General features: G+C 35.8%; 1 protein-coding gene across 1 annotated transcript in view; it reads left to right on the top strand.

The window, feature by feature from the left end:
- PTPRD (protein tyrosine phosphatase receptor type D) overlaps nt 1–27,669 on the top strand; it is a 401,932-nt gene that overhangs the window by 81,376 nt on the left and 292,887 nt on the right. The window contains exons 2-3 of the mRNA XM_080820332.1: nt 11,907–12,052; nt 15,955–16,096. Coding sequence (XP_080676458.1) covers nt 11,907–12,052; nt 15,955–16,096 — 288 coding nt within the window. The remainder of the gene's footprint in view (nt 1–11,906; nt 12,053–15,954; nt 16,097–27,669) is intronic.

Genomic DNA, 27,669 nt, shown 5'->3' with positions numbered 1-27,669 from the left:
ATGCAGATTCTTTCTCTTGACTCTAAAAAAGAAGTTTATTTTATTTTAGAAAGGATGGATTTAATATGTAAAATGAATGCCATTCTTTTGCTTGCTACATGTGTTCAGTTGGAAGGATACCAGAATATGAGCATTTTTAATATCCTATGAAATGTTATCGGTCCTAATAGTTACCTAATATTGAATAAGAATATTTGGAATCCTGCAAATTGCTGCCAAATACCTTTTTGGCTTTGGGTCTACAGAGAAGTGAATTTAAAAAAAGATCTCAACTTAGTGGAAAATATCTGGAAGGACATAGACTCACACATAAAATATCCATATGACCAAAGTAGTTGTGCCTTTTTAAAAAAGGTTTTGAATGCCTGCAATATGCTAGGTATTACACAGAATGAAGCTATGACATAAGCCTTAGAAACTTAGAGTATTATGATCTCTAGCAAAGTATTGGTCTAAATGTAAATAATGCTGGCCATTTTTCATATGTATTTTTAAAATCATTTCGTTGTAAAATGACTTTGTATAGGAAAGTCTTTTTTTTCTATTTTGCATTTTATTTTTTCTATTGTTTATTCATTATTTGTGTATTTATTTCTTAACAAATGGTAATATACCCTAAAATAAAACATGGAGTACCAGGGAAATATTTTTAAATAACGAAATTTTTAAATGTTTCGTTATTGGAAGAATTTTAAAATCATATTATTCATTTTGAAGATAATATTGATTATGGACTTTCTTTAGGAAATGCTATCCTATTTATAATAAACCTATATTTTATAATTAATATTTCCTGTGTTATAAAAACTCAGGCAGTTTATTTTTCCAATATTCTCTTTTTGACAGATCATTTTTGTAACATCTCAAAACAGTATGTGTAAAGAGATGCTCTTTTGTCTAATAACAAGGTTTTCTTGTGAAACTGATTCTAAATTTCTCCAGAAAATACATTTGAACATTATTTTGTGATCTGTTTTACTACTTACTGAAGTTGTATGTGGGCATATGCGAGTATACACACCCCTCCCATGTTGGAGTTACTTGGGAATATTTTAGTCACTTTTAATTTTCCAAAGTAATTTGCTAATTTACCGGTTTGAAAGTGATCTATGAAAACTTGATCACTTGAAAGTGATCTATGAAAACTTGCAGTCCCTTTATTCCTGGAAGATGGATGTATCTTCCAAGAAATGACCCAGGCTTTTGGCAGTTGTGGTAACACCTCACTTGGGTTGGAAGGCAGGAGTTACAAGCAGTACCTCCCATTGGCTCAAAGCACTTACAGTGATATCATTTGATCTTCTCTTTGTGGCACTGGCTTGCTACGGGTGCTAAAGTGAAGCCAGCACAGCATGCCATTCTGGTTCCTCTGAAGCAATAATAAAACATAATTTATGTAATTGATATATTGGGAGTTTCTTAGAAGGGAAGTAATAACATCCATATTCCAGTGTTTGGTAACATGAAGTTGGGGAAGAAATGTGTGTGGGGGGGGTGATATGCCAAAGACTGTATTGTTTTATCTTCTGCTTTTCTTTCTTTGCCACTTCAATTATATCTGTGCTCATGCTCCTTTTCAAATAAGCCAATTACCTTTCCTGTGTGATCCAATTTGCAGGTACATGATAAGCAGCAGGTTAGAATGAAGAATAAATGATTACTTTTAATGATGATCAGCATATCTGATGTGATAATTTATGATTAATGAGTAAATTAGCAGTGAATGATGTAAATGAATCTGCTTTGAAAACTAATTCTATAAAAAGATGCTGAAGGGTCGGTGTAGTTTCTTTCTTTGTCAAATACAGTGTCTGTGTTAAATATCCTTGTGAGTATATTACCATTTAGAGGGAATATGAAAAAAGCCAATAAATATTGTGTCATTTGCCTACATCTTTACTGAATGAGCCTGGGAGATTGCATGACTTTTCATCTGTTTCAGCATAAAGGCCTTTATCACTCTATTGAGCGAAAACGGATGTGCGGTCTGTGTATTTTGAATGCATAAGTAGGTAGTAAGCAAACCCGGGGGCTTAAAGTGGAAAATGTTGAGTAAATATCTAAATGGTGCTGCTGATAACATGTTTTCATTAAGAATGCATGACTCTGGCATAGGGAATGGTAAGAATGGCTTTACAGATTGTATCTAGGAGTGATTCAAGACCACTAGCAGCCTTTCTGAAATTTATGTTGCTAAACCAGTGGTTACAGTGAGTGTCTTACACCAAAACAGATGGCTGGTCTTACCAAGCATGTCAATAGTTTAGAGAAGTTTTATGGTCCAGACATGGTGAATGCAGGGGATTGTTTGTTTTGGTCATGATGCCCCATGGCTATATGTTAAAAAAAATTTTTTAAAAAGGTACAGTGGTGAGGCCATACAACTTTTACTGCTGCCAAACAAGTGTTTTATGACCAGGTATTAATATATCTTGACATAAGACAAGCTAGAAACTGCTATAAACAGACTAGTTCATATGTAATCTCCTCTCTACAAGAGTTTAAAAAAAAAAACAAAACTGGAAAGAATAAAATGAACCTGTGTGTTTTAAAATTGAAAAAATATTTTCTGTTGCATTTAAATACTATTCTTGATAATTCTGTTTTGTAGATATTTTTTCTTCATCTTTTTCCTCTTTTTTCATTGGTCCGTAAATGTTCACCACTGAGCATTTATTTACCGTACATTCTGTTGTGCTAAGGAGAAATGGAAAAGGCAGTGTTAGAGAAGTATTTGAAGATGATTCTTTTTTGACGGAGTAGATTTTCCAGCTTTCTCCTCAATAGCAGTCACTCTCTGAACTCTACTACCTTTTATCTCTCCTGTTTTGCTCAAAAGGATAAAAATTTGGCCAATGATAAAGTAACAATTTTCAGCTTTATCAGAAGTCTGGTAATTGGATACTCTGATGTATATTTTTCCCTTGAATTTATGTGTTATTTTAAAAATGTATAAAGTGTCTTAAAAACATAATATTTGATCCAACAGTTTTACATAAAGAATGTATCATATGTATTGAAATTTTACATGTAGGAATGAATCACATATAGGGATTACATATATGTGCAAGGATGTAATTATAAGAATAATCATTGAAACATTTTTTATAGGAGGGTGGCTCAGTCTGCTTTTGGCTCAGGTCATGATCCCAGAGTCCTGGGGTCGAGCCTCGCATCGGGCTTCCCTGCTCAGTGGAAAGCCTTTTTCTCCCTCTCCCACTCCCACTGCTTGTGTTCCCTCTCTCGCTATCTTTCTCTCTCTCTGTTAAATAAATAAATAAAAATTTAAAAAACTTTATAATACTGAAAAATTAGGAACAACCTAAATATTTAATAGTAAATTAAAACATGATCTATATGTTTTATAATGTAAAAATTATATTCAATTTAAATACTTATTGACAAAAGGATGTGCAAAATATATTTTAAGCAAAATGCAGGCTATAAAATAATAGTATAGTATAATCTCTTATGTAAAAATTATTAAATATTAATGGTCATAGAGTAATTTTAAAACCTATTCATCAAGGTGATAACCATTAGGATGTTTTAAAATTTCTTTTAATTTATTTATATTTTCTAATTTATGTATAGTGAGTATACTATTATGTATAATATTTAAGGTCATTTTACTTAAAAATGAAATGCACAAAAAGAGGCAGAGAGGAGGATAACAATGGGATCACAATGAGGTGGAGTGAATTCATAAAAGAGCTTGAGATTCATTGCATTGTTATATTTCATCTGAATTCAGTCCTAAGGCAGACACATGACTGTGTTATTTGGTTATTCTACATTTTGCCAACGAAGGACCTGATTGGTTCTGTCAGTCTCCCACCATGTCACGTCGGTGTTTTACAGTGTCAATGTGTATTACAGAAAGTTTGCATTCTGCAGCTAATCGATGTTATAAACAAACAATTCAAATAGAGGCGCAGTAATCATGTTTACAATATTATTATCCATATGAAATACTCAAAAGTGTACAGCCAAGGATTAGGGGGTGTAGAACCTTGGAAAGCCTTTTACCAAGTCTGTGTATGCGATGAACACGCACTATGTGTTGGGGATAGTTAGCAGTTATGGTACTTCAGAGATGACCAGGTCACAGATGCGTCTCTCAAGGTTCAGTTAATGTGAAGGGAGAGAAATACATGAGCATAAAATAGCTATAATAAAATATGGACTGTTTTAACTCATAAAAGAGATGCAAAAAGATATAAGAGATACAATAAGAGATTTTAAAAAAGAGTAGATTTCATCTACATGGGATGCTCAAAGAAGGCTTCAAGGTATTTAATAGAGTCGAAAATGGAAAGCTTCTATAAATTCCAAAACTGGGAGAGAAATAATTTTGTGCAGGGAATAGCATATACTAGGACACTGAGGCAGGGGACTCTAGGTTCTTGATGAGCAAAGGTAAAAACATATTTGGGAAAAATAGGTTAGCAGCAGCTTTGAAAGGTCTTAAGGGCCAAACAAAATTTCTGGGCTTATTTGACAGTTGCAAACTATTAAAACTCAACTTATTTTTATGTTTCTTTTGAGTGGAAAAGAGCTTTAATCATAGATGCATTTTTAAAAACCTCAAAGAGGAAAATGGGAAGGGAAAAGACGGGTCATCGATAATGTGTAATATTGATTGTAGCAATATATACCTGAAGTGAGGGTGACCATATGGGAGAGTTCAAATACTACAATATTGTTAAGTGATCCTCAAACTTGGCTGGACACTGGAGTCCTCTGGAAATGAATTACCCATCCCTACCCACTGATTTTCTATTTGAATTGGTCTGAAGTGGAGTCTCTGCACCTACAGCTTTTGTCATTGTTGTTGTTGTTGTTTAAGGCTCCCAAGGGATTCTGAAGTCCATCATCACAGGAGAATCATAGTTGTTGTTATTGGATATGAGAAAAAGAGAAGTGAGACGTAGTAGAAGCAGAATCTATAGGACTGAATAATTGTATGGTAGCAGGTGGAGGAGAAGAAGACAAAGAAGAGGTTGGGGCTGCAAGGTTGGGTGCTTGGAAGGATGGAAGTGTCACAAATAGAAGTGGAAACAGTAAGAGGAGGAGGATTGGGAAGGCAGATGGCATGGTGTGTTTCCACAATAATGATTTTGGAATGCTGCTAGGCAATCTTTCAAGCAGTGAGAAATGAGGATTTGACATTGAGGAAAAGTTCAAATGGGAGATGTCATTCCATAAAGTCAAATTTCTTCTTCTTATCCTCCTCCCCTTTTTCCTTCCCCCTTTTCTTTCTCTTTTCTGTCAGTGTATATATCAATCCTTTGTCAACTTGAATATTGATAGTTATACAGAGGCACAGACATCTGTCTACCCAATGGAGGACTGCTTTAGAGTCATTTTCAAAGAATTGAGAGTTAAGGCTCAATACAGTTAATGGTGTAGACATACCTACAATATGCCATTGAAATGCTTTGGAAAGGAAAAGGGGAAATTGATATCAAGAACATCTATGGGGTATTTGTCTTTATCTACCATGAACAAATTTAATGCATTCTCTGAATAACACAGAAGTGTTCTAGCATACTAACCCTGGAACTTATATGATCTATTTATGAATTTTGTGTCATCAATTTTGTCTGTTGACCAGGCATCATAGTTCATTTATCCCTGATTCAAACTGGCTCCTGGAAATTAGAAGAATAATTTCAATATGGCCTCTGACTGAGTTTTTTCACTTAACAAGGGAAAAGTAATTGCTATAATACAGCACAAAGTGCTTGCCAAACCCTCAAGAAAACAGTCAGTATATATTTAATAGTTAACCGAAACAGTTTGAAAATATACCATAAATTGAGTTATACCATGTTGTCTATGCAGTGTCATTGTAACTTCCCATTTTCTATTTTGACATAATAGGAATATTGGGGCTTCACAATTAGATCAAAAGTCCATGACTCACTCATAACCTCAGAGAGCCTTCCTTCTTTTCTTTTTCCCTTTTCTCTCTCTTTTCTTCTTTCTTTCCAAATCTTTACAGTACTGTACATTTTTCTGTAATTCTATAAAATAGGAGTAATGTTATTATCTTGCAGGATGATGGAAAACACTGCACATGAGATACATAGAACATTTAATCCACTGTGTGGTATTCACTAAAGATTAGGTATTTCTTGATCCCATTTTGAAGTATAGTGCTTCTTGAGTCAAATTTTAAGGCTATAAGATTGAAAGACAGCATCGTTCATGACTAAGAAAAAGTCTCTTTGTCACTGAAGGTCTGTGCTGACCGTGGGTATCAGACATGACCCTGTTCAGATTCCATGTGATAGCATAGATGTCCTCACCAGCTCCAGTGTATGTGGAACATCTGCCATAGAAACCAGTCAGCTTGGTGTGCATGCCACACTTCTGCCTCCCGTACAGTCATGCGTCAACTTGAAGACCTCCCTCTTTTCTTTTCATGAGCCACTTTGGTTTTGCTGGTATCTCAGGCACTCTTTCCTCCCTCCACTCCTGCCCAGTAGAGATCAAATGAATCATAACAGAATTCATCATCCACTAAACTCTAGCCACTCTTTGTGTTTGGGGCAGTGGTAATGAGTGTGTTGTGGCAGGAAGGGACTGTAAAACCCCAATAGCTCGTATACCTTCAGACCTGGCCATTATCCTTAAAACAACCCCTGACTCCTGCTATGCTCTGCATTTGCTGAGCTTCCCTTCCTGATACTTTGAGAGAAAGAAAAAACGGGAATGGTTTCAGTTGACGGTCTCATAAATTCTACAGATACCTTTTTGGGAGGAAGCAGATTCTTAAGGCCAGAAATACCTACATATTCCTACGGAGCATTCCCTCATCCTCTCCCTTAGTATCATTAAACAGCATCATTAACCTTCCCCTTTCAAGATTTTAAGTACGTTATTATGACAAATATCCCTTTAAAAACAGAACTCTCTATTTAAGGAAATGTTAATCAGCTGAAAGAAACAAAGCCAATTAGTTACATGCTGTTAGTTTTGTTCCTCATTCGTCATATTTCCTTGATGTCTGCAGAAGCGGCTTATTCATTAGAATTAAATTAGACAAATGGCACCCTCGTTTCTTCCTTTCACTTTTGTAGTGTGCAGTCCTTTTTGTGATTTGGTTTTAAGTGATTCTCTATTGACCAATCAAGTTACTGCAAATCTGAGTTGTCTTCTTAACCTTTAAGAATTTCTCATAAATTCTTTTCTTGCATGGATGTTACTAGTAGATTTCAAGGGTTCTCCCCCATTAATGTCTAGTTCTACCTAATATAGTGTACTAAGGGGAGAATTTTGTCCTTGATAGAGCACTTTGTCAAGGATGGCCAAAGGCAGCTTGCTGGTCTTGGTAGGATCTATCCCCTTAATTCAATAACAATAACTGTTCATTGGGCTTATCTCCTTGTCTTTAGAGAGCCTAGCAACTTGAAACCTGATATGGCATCAAAGTATTACGATCATTAGATGCAAAGGTACTGTGCGTTGGTTATATTTAAAGAAACAAACTAACCCCTTAGAAGAAAAATCGATGAGCGGTTGTGACTCCTCTTGTGCTGTGTAGGGAAGAATAATCCACCAGATTCCCAGAGCTAGCATCTGCATCCTGAAAATGCAGTCTTTGAAAACAGCAAGTGAGCATGGCAGACATGTTCTAGAATATCAGTCATGCCTCTGTTCTGACTCATATGCATGTTTAGCTTTTCTGTTTTCCATTTAGAAAATAGACTTTCTAGGTCTAACAGTAATTTGACCTCTACAGTACCCAGCATTAGTTTAATGAAAGGTCGTACTCCTCACTTGTCAAAACCAGCTTGAGCAGAAATGCATTTGCAAAGCACGGGGTGGGAAGCTTTAGGTGGATAGCGACGGCAGTCAGCTATAATAAGGACTCGTGCCTATCTAAGTACTGGGTTTTATGTGTTTCTCTCCATCTTTAAGCTCTTGATAATTTATTTATTTATTTGTTTTTTATTTATGTGTTTGTTTGTTTTTGTTAAACCAAGTGCAATATTTGGTGTATCTCATGGGATAAACTTGGGGATTTTGATTACTCAGACCTGAGGCAGTCATATTGCCTGGCTTTTTAGTAGAAGTCTTTGTTTTATGCTTTTATGTGGATTCTCTTCTCTTCCTATCTTCAAAGCCTCACATAAATTTGGGTAATATCCATGACAAAAGAAGGCAGAGGATTCATTTCATTCTTCTAGTAAGCTGAGATATTAGAGAGGAGGAAGTGGTGCAATGTATTATTATACCCCTCTGAGAATAAACACTTTTACTTGCCTCAAGCGTTTGTTGGAGTTATTAAGTTTGGTCTTCAGTCTTTCTCATTTCTTTTCTTTGGCCGGCTGCCTTGCATTGACAGCATCAGTCTTAGAGTTTGACCAGCCAAGATGATTATTTATGCAATAGTCTCGCTCACTGAAGGGATTTTACTAAATTATCTAGAAACTAAACTTTGTATCATAGAGTGCCGGCATTTATCCTTTTCTGGTTTAGATTTTGTGAGCACATGTAGAAAAATTGACATCAAATCCCATAAAAAATCATGATTCTCTTGATGAAGGCTAATATATTTTGTGTTAAAAAAAAAAAAGCTGTGTGTACATGCACTTGATATACTTTTTTTTTTAAATGTACTACGATCAATTCCATTTCTTGCTTACAAATAATACATTTAAGAACCCTTTTCAGTACTTTTTTTTTTTTTTTTGAAGAATACTGAGTCACTAAAGTGGTATTTAGTAGGACTTAAGAAAACAGTGCCATATCTGAAGCAGATTCTAACTGGTTATTTTAATAAATTTTCCACAATTCAATAGGTTAATTTCATTACTTGACCTTATCTCTAAAAATAAAAACTTTATAATAGCATCCAGTGGTCATAACACTAGCAGATTTGAATATTTGTGAATATTAGCAGAAGTACTTTAGGTAGGATCAGAAAAGCAAGTAAGTCAGAAATACATTTGAACAAGGGAATGGTAGTCACCTCACCTCATATTCACTGAGAATATGGGGAATCTGCCTTCTGTGTTTTCTATTTAGAAGTCAGATGTCTCTGTTTAATAGTAATTTGACTACTTAGTGTCTCCACTCATCAGGATTTAGGAAGCACTTGTTCTAGTAGTCATTGACTGTTTGTAGATTGTCAGAATCTCCCACGTTCCCTTCATTTTTTTTTTTTTTTCTTTGTGATGAGAAGTAAGATACCACCCTTAAACAAACATAGCAAACCTGGTGCAAGAAGAATGACATCCTATATTCTAGATTTATTCAATTTCTGGTTAATACATAGTCATTTTATACCATAGCCCTTTAACCTCATTCACACATTCTTGCAAGAAATTTGCAAACAGAACTTAAAGGAGAAAACAGGTTGTTAAAATTCATTTTCATTCAGAGTCAACAATTTTTAAGCTATGTAATTTGAAGAGGAAGGTTCCAAAAATGACAGTATTGTAACATTTAACAAGCAATACAATACATTTTACTTTTGCAGGGAAATTCTCTAGGAATTTTAATTGCATGATTTTAATTTCCATATTAGATGTTGACAAGTGTGTGGTTATTATCAATTTGCATTGTTTGCAACAGCAGAATGAAAAACATAAACACTTCTTATATCATTTTTGTTTGTTTGTTTCCAGAAAAGTGATATCAGTGTACAGTGTTTTTTATTCTTCTCACTGTTAGTCATTTCAAATCATGTTAAGTACTTCCAGCAGTTCTGGTAATCATCTAGTTTGTACTGCTACCCGGAGATGTTGCACGATGTGATATCGAGCAGGGCTGTGGGAGCCTGCTTTCTTTCCTAGTATTCCTGAACAAGCAGGGACCTGTGTTCCCACTAGTTCTACTATCACCAAGTGGAATTTGCTGATGAGGCGGGGCTCATTTTCCAGCAATAACATTGCAAAGATGTCTCTCCCCACTCTTGTTTCTCTCATTGTGGAGATAATACACTAAGCTAGAAAAATTTAAACTGGAAGGCATCTCTGAAAATAATTTTACATTTCATATTTTTACAGTTAAGAAATAGGAAAGCTAGGGAATACCTGGCTGGCTCAGTCGGTTAAGTATCCTTCTCTTGGTTTCAGTTCAGGTCATGGTTTCAGAGTCACGCGATTGAGCCCAGTGCCAGGCTCTGTGCTCAACATGGAGACTGCTTGAGATTCTCTCTCTCTCTCCCTCTCCTTTTGCTCCTACCCACCCATGTGCTCTCTCTCCACATGTGCTTACTCTCTCTCTCTCAAATTACTTAATTAAACCTTAAAAAAAGAGAAAAACAGGAACAGGGAAGTGAGATTTTTTTCTTTTCCCCAAGATGATATATATACATTATGGTACAGCTGAGATGTGAGTCTGGCCTCCCTGGCTCTAGGAAAACCAAGATGAGAGTTAGAATAAACCTTTAAGTCAGCAGAAGCATCATGTGGGAAACATGAAAACAAGGCAGAGAAAATATGGTGATGAGCAAAGAGTGATGAACTTCTTCTTTCTTAAAATCTAAGGATTATTTTCAAAATAAATTATAGCTACTGTTGTTTAAAACCATTTTCCAATAGCATTTAACTGAAAAACAGTAGGAGTAATAGGGATTTGTAATTTTGTAATAGGGATAAGAAAATGGAATGGAAAAGTAAGATGCTTTTGAATTAAAAAAAAATTAATTACAACATAACTGCAAAAACTCAAGGGTGCGAGAAAAATGTAAAGAAGTAGGAACAATTATGAATATACCTGTCTGCCAAACCACCATTGGTGTTTTTGCACATTTTGTCCCATCCTTTTGGGGGCTGCGTTTTTCTTTATTATCTGATACCCTTCATTTAAATGTGTGTATGATACTTTTGTGGCTTATTATTGAATTGCAAGTATTTCTAATGTCATATTATAAAGCATTTATCCATATAACATTGGCTATATTTGTATGATGTTCTATCATCATGTTGTAGTTCATTTTACTGTCAATTCCAGTTTTATTTCATATTTAGGGTACATATAGTCTTTGCTAAATAAATGGCATAATAGATATCTTTGTGCATAAGTACCTATCTTCATTTTATTTAATTCTCATATAATAGATTTCTAGATCTGGAAATGCAAGTTGGATGATAAGTAGGTTTTGAAGAGAGAAGGTGAATGTTAGGAATATTTTAAGGAAGCAGAGAACATTTAAAAACCCTTTAACTTCTAGCCTTTCATCTTTAGGAACCTTAAGGTCTATGTATTTTTTTTTTACAGGAATTCCTTTTCTTCTCCCCCCCCAAACCTCCCCCCCACCTATGACTTTGGAGGCTTCTTGACTCATCTTCTATGCATATTAGGAACTTAAGTTTCAAATAAGGCAGAGCACGATATTTAGGTTAAGGAGTCACTTTGCCAGTTTTCCCTATTTCTGTTTCTTGCCAGACCTTATAATTCAGGGCTGTATTTCTTGTCTCTTTTAAAATTTCCTAGGATTTCTCTTAAATGTCACTAATTTTAATGGCTTAGCAGTGGCAGTGCTGCTTTCTGGCAGTGCCCTGATAATGGCATCAAAGCAAAGAGCTAAAATTTTACTCACTTTGATTGATGAGCTCATTTTGTTACAGAGGACAAATTGGATTTTTTTTTATATTGGTAATAAAAATTAATGTGTGATGTTGCTTTTCGGATGTTATTGGATCTCTGCCTTAATACAGATTTCAGCAATAAAAACACTAGCAGATATCTTGACCAGAAAGTTACCTCCCTCCCCTTTAAACTACCCTTAAAAGTGAAAGGTGTTTTCTAATTTTGTGATCTTGGTGTGTGCATGTATATATGGGTCTCAGTGGGGTTGAGGGCTATGGGGAAAGTGATGACAGTAGGGTAATACTCTGTGTTTCAATTTTCCATCTAATTGTGATGTTTGTTTCTTTTTGTTTCAGCACCTCCCAGGTTTACAAGAACTCCCGTTGACCAGACAGGGGTCTCTGGCGGAGTTGCCTCTTTCATTTGCCAAGCTACAGGAGACCCAAGACCTAAAATTGTCTGGAATAAAAAAGGAAAGAAAGTCAGCAATCAGAGATTTGAGGTATTAGGTCCATTGTTCTGTTTCTCTGGGGGAAAAATGTATCTGCTGTATCTTTGGTTTATATATTACTTGCTTATTTTACTGTGATATGAAGTGTGATAATCACGGAGATATGGCCTTCTTTTTGTTGCTTGTGTTGGGAAACTTAGTTCTAAATGGCTTTTTTAAAAGGAATATGTGGGTTCAGGTGACTAACTTTGCATTAAATGCTACCAGGCTCAGAGTTCTTGGGATCCCTCTATTAGCCTCATCTTCAGACTGTTTCCCCTTAAGATTTCAGTATGTAAGTCTCACATCCTTCCACAACGGAGGCTAGAAGGTGAGTGAAAGCTCCCTATGCTCCCAGGTCTCACTGAGTTACTTTCTTGTCCCTGGACTAGTGTATATGGACAACTGGATGGTACAGACCAACTAATTTAGGTGAATCAGACTCTACCTCTGTTCTGGGAAGGGAGTCAGTTCCATCCAACCCTATGGCCCGGAGTGGGGAAGGAGTGTTTTCCCATAGTGGATTCAGGTGCCTGTTACAAGGAAGAAGGGGAATGGGTACTGGCAGCAACTGAAGTTGTCCGCTGAATCTCACAGCCGTATTTTACAAGTACCATGGACTAAAACGGGAAATTAACTCCAGTTGTTGGCCTAAGCGTGACTCTGGAAGAACATACCCAACCAGGATGAAATGGCATGTAAACCTTTGAACAAATTACTCAAGAAAGCTCAGTGACTTGAAGATGATGAAGCATAATTCAGATATTATTTTGAATGTTTTTAAGGAGACTAATGGTTCAGAAATTTGCTCATTTTGGAGGAGAAAAATAGATAATGATATGCAGAGAAGAATTGGAAGCGGCACACAATAACATGCCTGAATTTAAGACCTGATGAAAATAGCTTATTCTTAAAGGATAGAAGCACCTCTAAACTGCCCCAAAGTGTAAAACTCACTTTCTCTTACCCGAGTTTCTGACATACTTCATAGCCTAATTTATAGTTTGGCAAAATAAAGGCAATTTCTGGTTAAAAGAAATACAGCAAGTACAAAATTCAGAACATTTTTTATTTTACCCATTTTTACCAGTTTTCACAGAGCAATGTATAGTCCGAATCCCTTTTTAAAGGGTATAATTAATTACACTGGTAGAAATTTAAATGTAAACTTCAGTTTACAAATGATAAATTTAAAATTATGTTTGTTTGACATCAAATACTTACAGTGATTAAACATTAAAAAAAACTTAATCACTGAGAAATACTTCCTCTATCATGTAGAAAATGATGTGTGTGATCTGTAGTATACATCTCTTTTAGTTTAAATGAATTTGAATTTTTTTTTTATCAAAGAGGATTTTGACATCATACTTGTTGGTGACAGTATAACAAAGATTAAATTATAATAGCAAATGCTTCAAAGCATGAGGTCTACTCATTGCATAATTCCGAATGAGAATCACATAAACACAGCGAAGGAAAATTAGTTATTTTTACATGAAGCATGTCAAATAGTGTTGGGTCCTGGGTTGATAATCTTTAGAATCTGTAATAGTATATATGTATTTTTGTTTTGCTAGTTTATAAAGCCTATGAGAGCTCTAAGTGAGAATGATTTTGTTTGTTCTATCATCAGTGGCATTTATAATGTCTGGCTTAGAGTAAGTAGGGCACAGTCAATACCGTGTATTAAATAAGATTTTCAAATTGGAAATCGCAACATTGGCATGTAATGTGTAGTGTAGTGTTTGTTGAAAGATGATAGGTCTACACTAGGAAATAGTTCAGAAACGTAAACCTATAGTGACACATAATAGTTGTTAAGGGAGTAGGTTCTAAGCCTTCTCATCACAGGAAGAACTTTTTTTTCTTTTTCTTTTTATTATATCTATATGAGATGATGGATGTTAATTAAACCTATGTAATAGTCATTTCACAATATGTGTAAATCAGACCATCACATTATATGCCTTAAACTTTATACAGTGATGTTTGCCAATTATTTCTTTTTTTTTTTTTTTTAAAGATTTTATTTATTTATTCGACAGACAGAGATCACAAGTAGTCAGAGAGGCAGGCAGAGAGAGAAGGGGAAGCAGGCTCCCTGCTGAGCAGAGAGCCCGATGTGGGGCTCGATCCCAGGACCCTGGGATCATGACCTGAGCCGAAGGCAGAGGCTTTAACCCACTGAGCCACCCAGGCGCCCCCTGCCAATTATTTCTTAATAAGACTGGAAAAAGTCAAAATTTAAGATAGCATTAAGGATATTTAAGCCTTTCTCTACATTAAGCCATGAGATGTATTATATGTAATATATGTAATATATTTTATATGTATATTTATTTTTAGAACTATATGTTTGTTTATATGTGTTTATAAATATATATAAATGTTGTCAGCTAATTCAAGTACTACTCAAAAAATGATAATGGTGATGATGAGATTAATAAATATGGGTATGAAACTGTGGAGTCCTCTCCCAGTCTTTTCTAAAACTATGTTGTGTTCTTTCAGCTGGTCACTGAGGTGCTGTGCTTTCTGGTTTATAAACATACAAATGTTTAATGTTTATAAATTAAATGTTTATAAAAATATAGAGATGTTTGTGTGTGTATATATATATATATATACATATATATATATTCAATTATGACATACTTGTCAAAGATTCTAGTTAACTATGAAACTTTTTTCTCCCATCACGCATGGTGGATTCGTTCTAAAATATGTGCTTGATGGAACTGAAAATAAATTGTGGTGCATTGGGAAGTAGGACATTTTGGGTATCTCTGAATTTAAAACATAACAGAACACAGAAAGGACCTGAAGTAGGTATATTTTAAAAACATTTGATCTTTCTTCTGTATGTTGACATAAACACATTTACACACAAAATCGGGGACTGAATATCTCAATAAATGTATTTATAAAGCATTCTCAATTCATAATTTAGGCACATGGAACTATTAGTCACAGGGAAATGCCAAAAAAAAAAAAAAAAAAAAAAAAAATCCCTCACCAAAACTGGAAAGCGCAGCACCTCAGTGAGCAGCTGAAGGAATACAGCGTAGTTACAGAAAAGACAAGCAGAAGACTCCACAGTTTCGTACCCATATTTATCAATCTCATCCTCATTATCATTATCATTCTTTTGAAGTAGTACTTGAATTAGCTGACAAATATCTGGGATTGCTAAACTGCTTCAGAGTGTAGTCCATAAAGATAGTGAATTCAGTTTTACTCTTTAGAACATTAATTTTCTGCCTGGTGAAGCAAGCCTCCATTTTACAGCAAAAATGCCCTAAAAATGCAGAAAACGCTAAGCTAGAACAAATACTGGAATGATTTATAGCAAAATTAACGCATGCCATCAGTCTCTTGGGTTGTGAAAGCCCTCTCATTGGCTGCCTAAATATTAGATTTATGCAGTTTCTCTTCATGGTTTGCTCGTCTGTACTGTTCAGGGTGAAATACTTTAAGCCAGAAGAGCTGTCTGTGGCGGTATATATTATATCTTCACCTTACAATCCAATTATTGAGTAGGTCCACATATGCATACATGCTGTGAGAGACAGAAGATAACCTTCGAGAAGGTTATCCCTCATAGCAACAAGTCTCTTGCGAAATTAACAGGAACAAGTTGTCCTACATACACATACTAGAATATTTTCATGAGTAGACCATGGATGGTTTTCAGTAGACTTTGCATCTGTAGCTACATGCCTTTCCCTTTGTTCAGAAGATTCATGAAATTAAACCAGTTTTTCTGTTTTACTACTATGTATCAAAATTCAGTCTTAAAATGCTGCTGTATTTATTCTGAGCCAAAAGACTGGTTCACCACTGTATTAAGGTTTAGCTGAGAGGTAGACAATTGTAACAACACCTGTGACAGCTATTGTTTCCTCTAATAGGTAATAGAGTTTGATGATGGATCTGGATCAGTTCTCAGAATACAACCCTTACGGACTCCGCGGGATGAGGCCATTTATGAATGTGTGGCCTCAAATAACGTGGGAGAAATAAGTGTATCCACCAGACTCACAGTTTTGCGTGGTAAGTACTCAAGTACAAGGTTATTGCCTATGTTATTGTTGAAATTCTGTATCCCTGGTGTTCTTTTTCGGGACCACTAAAGTGCCTAGAGTTTTTATGATACTTAAATGGGAAATGAATTTAAATGCAATGTTTATAAGGGTGAAACATTTAGACAGAGAGTGCGTGCCTCTTTTCATGATTCTTGAAGAATGCTATCCAGGAAAAAAAAAAAGTCAGAGAAATACTGATTTCCAATGCAAAATACCATTATGATTTTTGGTAGAGTACCTAGAAAGGAAATAGGACATGCTCGTCTTTTCAAGTTAGCATTGCTTCTGTATGGATTCTGTGTACCGAGATTGGCCAGTACTTTTTATAGATTACCACAACTGACACTGATGTTTGCAAAATTAAAGGAACATCTTCTGCCTAAAGATTAGTTCCTCATAAATGGAGGTATTGAGAAAAACAAAGGCACCTTATGTCTTTATGTCAAAAAATATATTTTTTGAACTAACATCTGTTAATGCAAAGTGAGTGGAAACAGTGTGCCCTCTGCTGTGTTTCCTGCTATGTGGCTTATGCAGTTTGACCAAAGTATGAGATGACTTGCCAAATTTCTAGTACACTGGGTCTGCTTTCTAGACTTTCTTTAGAACATCAGTACTAGAGAATGAAGGCTAGTGATTAACAATACTCTGTTGTGCATCTCTGCATCAACGTTTTGTGAAGAGATAAGAATATTGCCTGAATTGGCTTCCCTAGTAGTTGACATCTCCTAACACTCTTGTGCCTTTATGTCTTTCTCTTTCACACACACTTTCATTTGTTTGTTCATTGTGTTTTGCTTTCAACTTCATTTTGCTGGATTCCACCACTTATGAGAATAGGCTTTTATAAGATGAAGGGAAATGGAAGGAAAAAAGGGATCAAAATTGCCTTACTGGGTGCCTGGGTGGCTCAGTCTTTTAAGCCCCTGCCTTCTGCTCAGGTCATGATCTCAGGGTCCTGGGATCGAGTCCTGCATTGGGCTCTCTGTTCGGCAGAGAGCCTGCTTCCTCCTCTCTCTCTCTGCCTGCCTCTCTGCCTACTTGTGATCTCTGTCTGTCAAATAAATAAATAAATTCTTTAAAACAAAATAAAACAAAATTGCATTACCATAGAGGAATATAACATGGATTAAGAACATTTGTTCTCCACTCCATTTTTTCCCATTGTGGTATGTATTTACTTTGTATGTTTTATAAAATCAAAACATTTCCTTCTGGATCTTTGAGTACCAAAATCAATTCGTTAATCCAAGAAACCTAGAAAGTGAGATTATTTACTTACACATGTTTCAAATGTTATAAATATCTTACTAAGTCTCAGGAGAAATACTGACCAACTAGATATAGATCTTTTAAATGCATATAACAGAATGATGCTTAAAAAGAAGTAAGTCAGCTTTGAGCTACATTTCTGTCCATTCTGAGAAGTTATTTACACACAAAGTTCTCATCCTTCTATAAACTCATGGAGATGTTGATAAAATATCTGAAAATAAAACTAAATGCTTGATTAGGCTTGCAAACAAGAAAGAAGTTTCCTGGTACTAAAAACAAAGAAAGAATCTCCAGAGAACAGACAATTTATAATCTCATAACCCAAGATAATAACCAAAAGGACTATATGTTTTAACTGCCGGAGTTTTAGCTCTGCAGTAGCATATAGGCCTATATAAAACAAAATGAAGGTAAGAAGAGCTAGATCAGCTTTCTGCAGAAAGGTGAGAATTCTAGCTCCACTTCTATAGTGTAATACTCAGGACTAGAAGCAGGCATAAAAAACAGCCAGATACAGTGATTCTCACAGAGTGTGGAAGAGGCAGCCGTGTAAGTATTCACCCCACAGAGATGCCCCCACAATTCAGCATATACAACCCCAGATAAGGTCATTCATATCCAGATGGGCTCATAACTACTAATTCTAAAGCATGAAAGCCAGCTCTCACTCATGAAGAACAGTAAGCCCAATCAAGGAGAGTAGAAATCATAGTCTGTGAACTATAAATAATTGGACTGTATGAATGGGTTCGGGAAAAAAAATGTATTTTAAAGATTTGAGAGGCACCTGGGTGACTCAGTGGGTTAAGTGTCTGCCTTTGATCCTGGTCATGCTCCCAGGGTCCTTGGATAGATAGCCCTGAGCTGAGCTCGCTGCTCAGAGGGGAGCCCGCTTCTCCTTCTTCCTCTGCTGCTCCCCCACTTGTGCTCTCTCCCTCTCTCTCTGCCAAATAAATGAATACAATCTTCAAAAAAAAAAAAAAATACAGGTTTGAAAAGATAACCAAGAGTAAAATCTCTCAGGCAAGAATAAGATATTAGGGGGGAAGAAAGAGCAGGTGGGAGTTAGAAGTCAGATTTTAGAACTGGAAGGATTCTTAGTGACTATGTTTATTAAGACTCTAACACGTACTTCAAAATATATGTACATATATCAATATACACATATGTGTTCACATAAACTTAACAGGTTTGAAATTATAGAAAAAATTTCCAGGTGTTCACATCTGATACAAACTCAGACTCATTTGTTGATTTTCTTTTAAAATTTTAATCTTCATTTCTTCACCTAGTTTAGAACTAATGCTGTTATGTAGAAAGTGTAATACAAAGGTACAATAAAGTAAAATCTACCAAAACCCTTTATTTTTCTTTACCTTCTGATTTCCTTGAATTCGCCCCTTGAAAGGAAACACTAACAGCCATTTGGCTTGATTTAATCTTTATGCATTGATGAAGAGATTAGCAAAAACTTGGGAGGAAAATACCATTTTACTTAGACTTTCACATAGATTTATGTTTTCCTGCCTCCCAGCTGATTAGGGAGCCCCATTTCATCTACTTTTTTTCAGTAAGCTCCCCGATGAAACAAATACATGTGAGAATTTTAACATGATCTTGGCTTTCTGTGTGAATAGCTGTCATGTACAAGTACACTTGTATGAAAATTTATGATTCTAGTAAAGTTAATTAAACCTTTTGTTTTAAAGATTATACTTAGTAATTTTGGAAATGTTTCATGAGAAAAACCCAAAGGTATTTTGGATAAGTAGTCTAAACATAACTTAGAATACTTTTCATATATCCCTGTGGGATGAAATAAATGGGTTGGGAATTATCTTTTTTTCCCTAGGGTTACCTCGTAGTCTTAAATTTATAAATAACTAAGTATAATTCTATTAATAATAGTCTGGCAAGATATTCCAATAGTAAAATCACATTCATAGAATATGAACATGGTGCACAGTTAGTTAAAATGAATGTGAAGAGTTTCATACTGCACTTGTTGAGCTTTGTGCCCATTTTTGAGTTCACTTGCACTTGCAGATCACCTTGGCAGGTACTCAAGCTCTGTGCCCTGCCGCTGGCTGATAGTGATGTACACTTTCAGTCAGTGGCCTTCATCAGATGCCCATTTCGTCCACATGGGTCATTCATTTTTTTTCCCTACTTTGCTGACGATGCCAAAAATGTGCCAACTGTCATGATGGGTTTTGTCTAAGTGGACTGGATGGAGATCACTAATTTATTTCACACAGGCTACTAGAGAACCTAATTAATTGGAGATTTAAACATCTGAACTGTGTGGCTAATGCAGAAGACAGTGAAATAATAATCTGACCACCCATGTGCATTAAAGGGAGTATTTCAGGGGAAACTTTCCCTCTGTAGCTCGCTTCAAATTACCCTCGCTCTGAAAAACTGTTTTCATAAGGAAGGATAACTAAACTCAGGCTGAACATGCCCTGGAATGAGATATTTAGGCAATTACCACTCATACACTGTGCACCGTAGTTCACAGAAGAAGCAGTATGAGAATGGGGAGTTGAATGCTGTATGTATGGCCCCTAGGTCATATTTTAATTTTTTAGGCTGCCCTGCCTTTGGAAACACAAGCAAAAGCAGCTCCCCTATTCTGCAGTACTTGAGGATGCTGATGTGTGTGTCTGTCATGCACATGTTTTTCCCTCTTGGGCAGAACTTTTAAGTGAAGGCTTTGGATGTCATTGAGAGGTTATTAAGGGCTGAGACTTGCCTGATTGTAGAATTGGAAGGTTTTTGGATTAAAAATGAGGCTTTCAAGGGCACAAGTAGGACCAGATAGGGTGTCCAAGAAGAGGATCATTATCCAGATGGATTTAGTTCTTTCTGAATCTTTGGTTCACCAATCATAATTTCTTACCAATGTTTGTCAGGGGAAGTCTTGTAGTATAAATGTATATAATGATAACCGGGGCTGTGAAAAGATTTTCATGTTACATGTACCAGCCACTGGGCAGGGAAAACTGAGATATTACCGATTTTGCCTCTAATTGTCTGACTATATGTCATGTTTCTTGAATTTAGATCCTTTTCAAACAGTATCCAGAAAATGCACATATTATTGTCATCTAAAACAGCATGTAATACATTATTTTTTAAAGCTTAGTGGACTATTTTTGGAGACCTTCCCATTCCCAAATAGCATTGCCTTCAAAACTACTACCAGCACTAGCACAACAAAACAGGGTGTAATACATAACACTGTTGCTCTCGTCTACTTACAGGAAACTAGCTTTTTCATAGAACACATATAAAGTAAAATTATTGCTTAAAAAGATAACCAAATATGAGACAATTTAATTACCTAGTTTTGCAGATGTATCTTATGAAATGATACTTATGTTTACTTCACACACACAAATGCATCCTATTTTATGAATGATCACCATCAAGACATAAGACAATATACAAAGTTTCCAGTCTCAGTCACAGGTAATTTGAGTTCCAACTCTGGCTCTGTCCCAAAATAGCTACGGCATCTTGAGCAAATGTGTTAACTTCCGTTTTCCTCCTCCTTCACTATCATCTTCTTCTTTCTCTTCCTCCTTCTCCTCTTTCTTCTTCATCTATTATTATTTTTATTTTTTTATCTTCACATGGACAGAAAAGGCAAAGGCACTGGACTGGGTTCACTGAGACCTCTTCTCTCTAGCTTCCTTTGATTCAGTGACATGCCTGTTTCAGAAGCCAGTTCTCGAAAGATGAAAAAAATATGCTCCCTGAAGGTGACTGTAACTGAGGTAGTAAAACACACAGTGAGCAGTTGGATGAGACAGAGAAAGCATTTCATTGGGAAATGGAGAGAAATGTTTGCATAATATGTCAGTTTCAAAAAAAAAATGTAAGCCATTATAGCAGTTGTTAAAAAAAAAAAAAACAACAACTTTTACAATCTTTCAGGGAGAAGGCAGTCGACTCTCTCCACCATTGTGCAGTACCCTGTGATCAGAATTAGCATGTTCATTACAGTCTCATTTTATTAATGCCTCTTTTTGAAGATGAACACAGTTGTCCCCGCTGTGAAAATGGTACTTTGCTGTTTATGTTATAAAGTGGTCGCGGCTGGGGATCCAGGCTAGGAACATTAAAGAACAAAGCACAGCTGCTTGACTGTCACACAAAAGGATTTTTATGAAAGACTGAATCAAAAGGAAGGGTGGCCAACACAGAACAAACTTGCTGACAATTATGGTACCGAGTGAAGATTACTTGAAAAGGCTTATAAAATAGTTTAGTAGTTGGAATAAATTGATAACAACATGATATAGCCTTCCTGTGTACTCCATTTGCTTGCTGAAAAGTGGTGGTAGTGGGCAGAGTCACGTAAGTCCACAGAAACCTCGGACTTCCGGTAGTATGATCTTGAGTACTTCAAAATAAGTGTTCTTTACATATTAGTGTTCATCAAGGCAGGAGCCCATGTGCACAGGTCCATGGAAGACTGTTTTAAGGAGAGACATGAAAACTGATAACATTTGGGGAAAAGTGCACTTGTGAGCTGAGGCTTTTTCATGTTTCATTGTGCTCAGTCTTTAAAGGACCATTCTGTCGGTGATGCATGCTGCTTTCTTTGAATTGTTAACACTAGTTTTTCCACACTGGGATTATGTCTTAAAGGGCTCAGAGAGAATGAGTGCACTTGTAAATCATTGCATTTAAGTGAGAACTTTTTTTTTTCTTTTGACTTCATATCATTTTTAACCATTTTAAAATGAGTATTAAGTCATGTGAGTATTTACTATCGATTGGCTAATAATGGCACTGTGGAAATGTTGATTTGGAAGGGAATTTAGTGTTTACCTAGCCAAGTCTTTTATTTTTGATGTAAGAAACCAAGGTCTAGAGAGTTTGAAATGATTTTTTTCCTTGGTCATACAGCTAAGATTTTCTTTGGGTTTCACCCAGTCAGAAATAATCACTGCTGTATTATGCTGTGACAATGTATTCTCGCCCTTAGGTTATTTACTTTTGATGTACTTATAAAGGATATTTTCCTGGAAGAACAATGTTCTTTCAGCTGATCAGCCACAGACAAGTACGATATGAAAGAAAACAGTGCTAACGTGCCATGGGTTTGCAAAGTGTGGAAAAGTCCTACCTTGATGATGCATGATGGGAGAGAAGAGACCTCTGAACTGAGGCTTAAAGAATGTAGGATTTTATCAGGCAGAACGAGTGTGAGAAAATATTAGGGATAGAGAAAAGCTTCCTGAACATAGTGGCATCGATAAGAAATTGCTAAATATTTGGTGGTAGATACAAGTGGGTTCTACCACAGAAATGGAATGAATATATATATATATATATATGATTTATTATATCATAGTATACATATGATTTATTATGAGAAGATGGCTTATGCAATTAAGAAGGGTTACCACTCACAAGATCTGCAGGGTGAGTTGGTAAGCTGGAGACCCAGGGCAGCTGATGATATAGTCTGAACATTGGCAGGCCTGAGACGCAGGAGAGCCGAGGTTTCAGGATGAATCTGAAGACAGAAATAAGCTAATGTCCCTTTTGAAAGGCAATTAAGCAGGAGGAATTCTCTTACTGGGAGGAGAGTCATCCTTTTTATTCTATTCAGACCTTCAAGTGATTGCATGAGATGCACTCACATTAGGAGAGGCAATCTGCTTTACGGGCTCTATTGATTTAAATGTTAACCTCATCCAAATCCTTTACAGTAACACTCAGAGTAAGCTTTGGCCAACCATCTGACCATCTTATGGCCCATTCAAGTTGACACATGAAATTAACCATCACAGGTGGGTATAAACAGTAGTACCTCAGAATAGAGTAGAAGTAAAAAGGAGTAATGGAAGAAAATGAGGTTGAGACATACTTCATTGGCTAAAGAGAGCAAACTACAGAAGCAAGAAATCATGTGACTAAGTTAACATAAACTGTCTCTATATGAGTTGAAATTTGCAAAGGGGTTTGCTAAAATACTTAAAAGTAATATGGTATGCAATTCACAATCCTTTCTGTATAATTGGTGTTTATAATTTAAAATTGAATATTTGGTTGACTTTCATTGATAAAATTTGAACAATTAATTAAAAAAATAATTTCCTGGTTTTCAAAATTAGCTTTATTTTAAGCTACTAATTAAGATGTAGTTTTAAAAGTTGGACATGCATAATTTATTGGGATTTAGGGCATACATATACTGAATGCCCCATCTAGGGTTTAATTATCAAAATCCTAATTACATATCTCCTTAAAAGATCATGTAACTTATTTTATCTTATTAAAAACAAAAAAACAATGACTTGTGAATTAATGCCACATTAAACATAAGTAGGATGACACGCATCTTAATTTCCTTAATATATTTTATTAAATAACAGGAAGATTTAAAGACTATCTGATCTATGGTCTTTCTAAATGAAATTGTGTTTTAATTTATATGTTAAAACTGTCCACGCTTTTTTTTTTTCTGTATCTTTAAGCTTTATTCTTGGTTTTTATACTTTACACTTGCATTAACTACATATTTTCACACAATGGGTTTTAGTCTAACTAATAGATGTGGACCACAAGTATAGCACTGTTAAATTTTTCCTCGTGCTTTATAAGTGTGTTCAGATGATAAATCTGATACTTGCTTGGATTTTCCCAGAAGAGATCCTACATATTTCAAAGTATAACACCAAAAGAGCTGTTTAAAGAAAGAAGCTGTGTATCATGAGTAAGACTGGCAAATCAATATTAACACTTTTCAGTGGACATGTGCACTTTTTTGTGTGTGTGCGTATTTATTTAATTCCTTGGGTATCCACAGATCTACCATTTATCAGATAACTAAAAAATCGATTATAGTAGAAAAATAATGCATAATAAACAATTTTAAGGACCTTAATAAAGTTAGTTATTAATTATCAGTACTTATACATTGTATAGTTCAACCAAAAGTTCTATTGGGGAGGTATATTTATGTACATAAATATGTGCATGTGTCTTTTATACATGCAGTGTTTACAAATAGTATATGTATACCCTGTTTAATTTGCTTCATAGCACTTTACATTATGTGAAATTATACTCCACTTCTTGAAACTTTTATTTTATGTGCCCCTCCCCCCTTCTCCTTCATGTGTAAGCTCCATTGCATTTTTCTCTGGCCTAGAAATATTCATAACACTTACTGGTCACCCAACAAATATTTGTGGAATGAGTGTATACATGTAAAGAAGGATATATCGATATGGTTGTGTAAACACATACGATGTAGTAAGAGATCATTTGGGCAGTAATTAATCTCACTTTACATACATAGGAAGAAATTGATCATTATTCTAATGGCCATTGTAGGATGGAAGGTGAGTTTGAGAACCAGAAATCCAGACAGACAGAATGGAAACTAGAAAGGGCATAGTTGAAAGAGAGGGAACTACCATGGAAAGGGAATATTCTTTGTAGCTAGATAGGCAAAGGTTCGTATCAAGAGGTTATTTTTTCTGATTCTGTGGGGTTAGTCACATTATGTGAGTCTAAACTTGAAGCTCCTCATCTTCCACTGAAGATAATCCTAGCTACCTTTTAGGGTTGTTTTTAGAAAATTTTTAAAAAGATTTTATTTATTTATTTGACAGAGAGAGACACAGCGACTAGCAGGGGGAGTAGGAGAGAGAGAAGTAGGCTTCCCACTGAGCAGGGAGCCCAATGCGGGGCTCGATCATGACCTGAGCCGAAGGCAGCCACCCAACCGACTGAACCACCCAGGCGCCCCTGTTTTTAGAAATTAATGACATATATGTGTAAAGCATGTGGCACAGTGATTTAAATACAAAAGTTGCTGAAAAATGGTTTTTTCTTTCCTTCTCTCTTCATTGTCCCTCTGAAGCTGAGCTGTTTGGTTTACCCTCTTGCATGCTGTTCAATCTCCAGCATCTAGGACAGTGCTGGCATATAGTAATTCAATAAATGTTCATGAAGTGAATCCATGGCTTTGATGATGGAAGGGGAAGATCAGCAATCCTGGAAAAGAAGTTTCCTATGAATTATAAAGCATTGCTTAGCGTAAATGACTGAAAATTGGCTTTGCACATGGAAATAAGGTGATGTGAGAGTCTGAAACCATGCATGTGTTACCAAGTTATTTGGAATGACTGAAGGTCAAGTATTGGTGCAGTGATCTCTAATAAACAATATCAAGAATTTTAGCTTCATTTTTCCCTCTTACATTTGTGCTTAATGTTGTATTAACACATATTTCCATAGTCTTCAGAATGCTTGTACATCGGTACCCAGTAGGCAATTGGTTGGACTGCCTCTGTCAGACTAGAGTCATACATAAAATATGACCTCAGTTCTATTACACTTGGACTGTTCTAGGTTGCAGAATAGATAAAAACCTATAATTGTTTTAAATGTCTGTGAAAATGCAGCACTACTAGTTATGCATTTTAGAAGAAGTAAGAAAATTTCATACATCATGGGGCTTGGGTGGCACAGTTGGTTAAGCATCTGACTCTTGGTTTCAGCTTAGAGATGTGAGATTAAGCCTTGTGTTTGGCTCTGCGTTCAGTTCAGTTTGCTTGAGATTATTTCCCTCTCTCTCCCCTGCCCACCGACTCATGCACGCTCTCTCTCCCTCTCCCTCTCCCTCAATTAAATCAAATAAATAAATAAATAAATAAAGGGATGCTTGGTGGCTCAGTTGGTTAAGCATCTGCCTTTGGCTCAGGTCATGATCCTGGGGTCCTCGTCTTGAATCCCACATCAGGCTCCTTGCTGGGCGAGGAGTTTGCTACTCTCTCTGCCTGCTGTTCCCCCTACTTGTGCTCTTTCTCTGACAAAAAAATAAATAAAATCTTAAAAAATAAATTAATAAATTTTTTTTAAAAAGCCCTCATACATTATATCAATATTTAAAGAGGTAATAGAAAAAGGTTTTGTTTGCTTGGTGTTTGTTTTTGTCTTTTCAGTTATCTATGCTACCACCTTTGGTGTAGCAGGTGATGGAAGGTGAGAGTATGAGTTCAGGCTTTGCCAGCAGACAGACCTGAGTTCAAATCCTGGCTCCACTGTTTGCTCTGTTGCTCTGTACACATTTCTCAACCTTTCTCGGCTTCAGCTTCTTTATCTCAAGTAGAGATAGTGAGAAAAATAACTCCCTGAACTTGAGAGAATAATCACAGGAGATGATGCCCATAAAGCTTTTTAGCAAAGTGCTAGGCCCTCAGAAATGTTTATCACTACCACCAGTACTACTATTAAAATTATCAGTAAAGAATTTTAACTTACTTGGATTAAAAATCATTGCCATATGTGTGAAGAATTTTCTGGTACAAGCAGACCATCTTTCTAAGTCTAGAAAGACACATAATTTTATAGTTGTTAAGTCAGGCTGTCTTGTCCACTGAATATTTCTGTGCTCCAGATGGGTGAGCCACCAACTGACTAGTTGGGCTCCACAGAGCCGTTGAAACTGGAGTGTCATCTTCTTGTAAGTGATTGAGGAGTGTATTTTAGAGAAAATGAGATGAAGCTTTTCTTTTTATCCTAAACAGAGTTATCTTCATGCTTTGACTAGAGGTTTCAAGAGAGTAAGGCTTTGTTTTGTTCAAGATTTAGCATGCAGTGCCAAACTTGACACGTTATAAATTTTCAGTAAATATCTGTTGATTGAGTGAACAAATGACAAGTTTAACAAAGAAGTTTCTAAATATTTTGTTCCAGAACTACGTCATTTCAGGTTTTATTAAAAAACAAAACAAAACAAAACAAAACTCAGAAATAGCTGAATATGTTTGTGTTGCTTCCACATTTAGAAAAGGTACAGAGTGCATGAGAAGGAATTTGTATTATTCATTTATTCATGAATTTATTCGTTTGATGATATGGTTCTCCCTTATCCCAGGGATTGTGTTAAGGGCTGGGAATAAAAAGATGGAAAAAACTCTACTATCACCTGCCTTCAAGGAAGCTACAATCGCTTGACAAGAAACAATAATTTTCATTAAAATGACAAGGCAGTTATACATATAATACTGTGGTTGGGGATAATGAAGTCTATTTTTAGAAGTGTGTTCACAGCAGTTCAGCTTACACCATTCTAAACGAGTGCCTGCGTAAAAACTAATGTCTCCTTGAGTATTCCATCAGTATGACAGTAAGGTTTGTTGAAATGTAAGATGTGTTTGACATATGAAGCCTCAACTGACAGAAAAATTAAACTCACCTTTTTTTCTGATGAGTAGAAATGTTCTGAGAGAG

This window comes from Martes martes, assembly GCF_963455335.1.
Source record: "Martes martes genome assembly, chromosome: 12".
NCBI classification, from domain to species: Eukaryota; Metazoa; Chordata; class Mammalia; order Carnivora; family Mustelidae; genus Martes; species Martes martes.
This window is presented reverse-complemented; position numbering and strand designations above follow the sequence as displayed.